This window comes from Sipha flava, unplaced genomic scaffold (genome assembly GCF_003268045.1).
Source record: "Sipha flava isolate LNK unplaced genomic scaffold, YSA_version1 257_pilon_pilon, whole genome shotgun sequence".
NCBI classification, from domain to species: domain Eukaryota; kingdom Metazoa; phylum Arthropoda; class Insecta; order Hemiptera; family Aphididae; genus Sipha; species Sipha flava.
The window spans coordinates 506,495-511,457 of record NW_020272911.1 but is presented as its reverse complement, the minus strand read 5'-3'; the positions used below and the strand labels follow the sequence as shown (position 1 = coordinate 511,457).

The window sequence follows — 4,963 nt, the reverse complement described above, 5'->3', positions numbered from 1 at the left end:
AGTCAATAGACAATATAATTACTTTATCTACGGGTAAACCGTGTCGAAGGCGGCATGGAGAGTACGGACCGCGACGATCGTTTCTTTCTGATCTAGTTGTCGTTTGAAAACGGCAAAATGGCGATTTGCCGCCGTCCAACAGCTGTTATTCTTGGTTCCGCTCTCTACCGCCCCCGACCAACGTGAGCCGGTCTCACCGGTCGATAGAGGACGTACAAGACGACACGGACGTAGGTGCATTGGTATCACGGCGCATGGTATCGGTCGTGGTGACGTCACCACAACCGCTGTTCATCACGGTTCATAGTGTACGTCATGCGCGCTAAGGTCGGATCCCCACGACGCGACACAAGTACCGGCCGACCACAGTCGTGGACCGATCGATCGTTCGCAGACAGAATCATTTAACGTGCACACCCACTCGAGTAAACATTCGTCTCTTTGCTACGTTTCCAAAGGTAAGACTACTTTTTTATTTCCTTGTAATTTTACATTTCCTCTACTGCCGTTTTGCTGTCTCGCATCCTTCAATCGTACCGTTTTATTGGGTTTCAATAAGAAATCGTTTTTTTATACGTTACACCAGTATGTATCTTGTTTTATTTGTGACTCGACCGTGTGTCCGATTTTGTCCGCATCGATAGTTATACCACTTGTCCGTACCCGCCGCCATGTTGCTTGTATCGCTGTTGTAACGATGACGAAACGAGTAACTTGGTCACGTATAGGTTTTAATTTCGTTGTTTTTTCGTATACTTTTATTTTTCGACTATCATTTCGATTGCTCCAACCGGCCTCACATTTGACATTGACCGACCTTCACATTGAATATTCTCTCTTCGTTAGACGCCTTTTCTTCTTCGCCTGAACTTTCCTTAATTTTCTCGCAATACGATTTAGGGTATAATCTTGAACATTTTTTTTCCATTTTATTAACTAACTTATTGAAATTGATTTGTTTTTTATAATTATAGTTATTTATTACATTGAAATTTTTTTATTTACATTAAAACACTTCTTTAAATCGTTATTGCATTTTATTAATAAATATTGTTGAAGTTAGGTATTTTTACTAATATTTATATGCATTAAGATTTGGGATAAACTATTTTAATAAGATTTAGGTCCATCCATAAAATATACTTAATACATTTAAGTTTTCTATATGAATTGCAAGTGTTTTGATGGTAATAATCTAAATGTTCAATTTAATTTATAAAATAAATAATCAATGTAATAATGTCATTTTAATGTAATTCAAATAAATGCTTTGATGAGACACTTATTAATAATTTAGTAATATTAATTAATTTGAACCTTTAAATAGTTGTATTGAATATTATATATTATACTATATTAAACTATAAATTGTGTGTACAGTATAGGGAATTTTTTGAATTTAAACTTGTAAATGTAATAATAGTATAAAATATATGATAATATAACTTGTACATTCGTCTCATTTTTCAATTAATATTTTATAACTTAAATTTTTTTACTTAATCAAATTAATGTTAATTTTCACAATTTACTGATTTAATAATTTTAAATTTGATGATACTAATAATTTATGTTGTTTGATTTCTAGTTAAAACTCCTTACTCTTAATCATGTCGAACATCGGTATTAATGGATTTGGCCGTATCGGCAGATTGGTGTTGAGAGCTGCATTGGAAAAGGGTGCTAAAGTAGTAGCCATCAATGATCCATTCATTGGTATTGAATACATGGTGTACTTATTCAAGTATGATTCTACTCATGGACGTTTCAAGGGCGAAGTAACTGTTGCCGGAGATTGCCTATGTGTTAATGGTATAGAAAAATAAGTTTTAATTTGATTATAGGCACAAATGTTTTGTGTCTATTATTTTAATCTATTTTATGTTATAATTAGGAAACAAGATTAAAGTGTTCTCTGAACGCGACCCTAAAGCCATCCAATGGGGATCTGCTGGAGCTGATTATGTAGTTGAATCTACTGGTGTGTTCACCACCATTGAAAAAGCTTCTGCTCATTTAGAAGGTGGAGCTAAGAAAGTTATTATTTCTGCTCCCAGTGCTGATGCTCCCATGTTCGTTGTTGGTGTTAACTTAGAAGCCTACGATCCATCTTTCAAAGTTGTATCCAACGCTTCATGCACAACAAACTGCTTGGCCCCATTAGCTAAGGTTATTAATGACAACTTTGGAATTGTTGAGGGTCTCATGACTACTGTACATGCAACTACTGCCACCCAAAAAACTGTTGATGGACCATCTGGAAAGGTTTGTTTTTGTTAATTAGTTCCAAATTTATTTTATTTAAATATTTTATTATTTAACAGTTATGGAGAGACGGTAGAGGTGCTGCCCAAAATATCATTCCTGCTGCTACTGGAGCTGCCAAGGCTGTTGGTAAAGTTATTCCTGAACTTAATGGAAAATTAACTGGAATGGCTTTCCGAGTACCAGTTGCTAATGTTTCTGTTGTAGACTTGACTGTCAGGTAGGTTTTAAGACGTTTCTTTTATTAGAGCAATAAATTATTAAGTAATTTATAATTTTTATTTTATTTAAAAAAAAAAAAAAAACTGAACATTTAAAATTTTTTCTTGAAACGGAAAACGATGGTACTGACTGAGGAGCTGTATTTAAATGATTGATTATAAGTTGTGTTATTCATTTTAAACATAACAAAGTTTACCTTTAAGATTATGTTAAATTCTACGTCAAACTATTTTACCTTTAACAATCTTGAACATTGCATTGAACTATAAAATATTTTTTAATATTTTCAAATACCAACAATTTTCTATTGTTTTTTAGAATTCATTTTTATAAATAGAAAAACAAGCATTTTTGAAGTGACTAATATTGTCTAGTGTTAATTCTCCTATTATGTTGAAGAGGTTTCCTTGTATTTTAAAATATTTGAAATTGTTTCCATTACAGTATAACCATAATTCTTTTTAAAGACTATTTTTGCTTTTCCATAATTACTTATATTAGCTTAAACATAAGTTGAGCATTATTTACAATACCAATTACCTTAACCTGCCATGAATCGCATCACATTGTAAAAGACCGCGAGTTTATTATTTTACAATAAGTCATTGTGTGTAATTTACTTCAATTCGTGCATTTTTTTACCTTTAATGTACACAATGACCTATTTTTAAAAACTAGAACAGACAATTATTGTTTGTCAAATTTATAGCTATTTTTAAAGTCTTAACCATTCAAAAAAACTGTGTGCGACTATACTCAGTATCAATTTTGTTTGGTAATATTTTCGTTGGCATCCAATTTTAAATGGAAAAACCATCAAAAACAATATATCCAGTCACTTACCTCTTATCTCTTTGAAGGTTGCAATATTTTCATTTAGTTTTATCAGAATAATATTAAAACTTTATTGTATTCAAACATATTCTTTCAATCAAATTATTTTAATTAATTTTCACTTTAATCTATAATAGTTCCAGTAATACCAATTTTTATTGTAAAATTTAAAAAAAAAATATGAAATATAAGTGAACGTTCAAATAGACCTTGTGCGATGAGTTACATACAATGATGTACATCATATACATGAGTTATATACAATGATGCAACCTCGTGGTGGGTTTACTAAAGGTAATTGATGTTTCAAGCTGTGTTTATAACTTAATTGATATATTTCTACGGTTGACTTTTATGAATATTAAATTTGATTCAATTTCTGCCATTAAATCTGCTCTTTTGGTACCATTGTTTTCTTCAAATCCATCAATTACTTTTCTAATAAATTGAAAATATTCTTATTAGTATACTGCAGCTTCTATTATTATTTGAGATGGTAAAGGAATAGTTAAGCTCTTAAATTTAAACTTAAAAATTCTTGAAGATTCTTTTAAAAAAATTTCTTTATATTTGAATTTGTAATATATAAAAATACTATATATTGTAAAAATGTATGTTGAAAGGATAAAATTGCTGAAAAAACATTGAAAAATATAAACAAAAAATCCTAAATTAAAATGTTCATTCTGTTTTATGAAACTAATTATGTACTTGAAAAGCATTGTTTAAGATCGTTTGAAAAAAAGGAGTTTTGTATTGAAATATGGACTCTAGTTTATAACATTACTTAAAGCAATAACCTATTGATGTTTATTTCATATTCTATGTATAATTATATTTGTTAAATATCAATAATAGTATATTGAAGGATTTCCTATAATTTATCTAAATAATATATTTTATATTAGTACTTTTTTATATGTAACTTTTTAATTATTAACAATTAATATAATAGTTGATCTTACATCTTATTACTTATTTGCATATAGTTATTTAAAAAGTGAACATCATTTAATTTATGAATGCACACAATTTATTTGTAGCTTAATTTTTAACCAAGATTTTAATTTTAGACTTGCAAAACCAGCAACCTACCAAGCCATCAAGGACAAAGTTAAGGAAGCTGCTGCTGGCCCATTGAAAGGAATTTTGGGCTACACTGAAGATGAAGTTGTTTCTTCTGACTTCATTGGTGACACCCATTCTTCAATCTTTGATGCTAAGGCTGGAATTCCATTGAACGACCAATTCGTCAAACTTATCTCATGGTAAATATTTATATTGAATAAATTTGATTATGTATTAATAACTATTTTTGTTAGGTATGACAATGAATATGGTTACTCCAACCGTGTTGTGGATTTGATCAAGTACATGCAATCTAAGGATTGAATTAATGTTTGAGTCGCTACTATTAGTTGCATTATGTAACTACACATTATTTGTGTTAGGATTAAACTACAATTTTCTGTTTACCATCATTATTTTGTTTACTGTGTGAAATTTTAAAATAGTAAGATCCAATTTTACTTTTTCTTATAGAAATTGTATTTATGTTTGTGTAAAATCCTAAATAAAAAATAATTATATACCTCAATAAAAAAAATTAACAAAGAATTTTAGAAGACAATAAAATTATTAT

General features: G+C 29.6%; 1 protein-coding gene across 1 annotated transcript; it reads left to right on the top strand.

Annotated features, from left to right (window-relative positions):
• Positions 1–350: 350 nt before the first annotated feature.
• Positions 351–4,856, top strand: LOC112684758 (glyceraldehyde-3-phosphate dehydrogenase-like). The gene is made up of 6 exons (XM_025556418.1): positions 351–458; positions 1,589–1,812; positions 1,895–2,265; positions 2,325–2,485; positions 4,395–4,589; positions 4,644–4,856. The coding sequence occupies exons 2-6, from the start codon at positions 1,611–1,613 to the stop codon at positions 4,711–4,713; spliced, it is 999 nt and encodes a 332-aa protein (XP_025412203.1). The 5' UTR covers positions 351–458; positions 1,589–1,610; the 3' UTR covers positions 4,714–4,856.
• Positions 4,857–4,963: the final 107 nt, after the last annotated feature.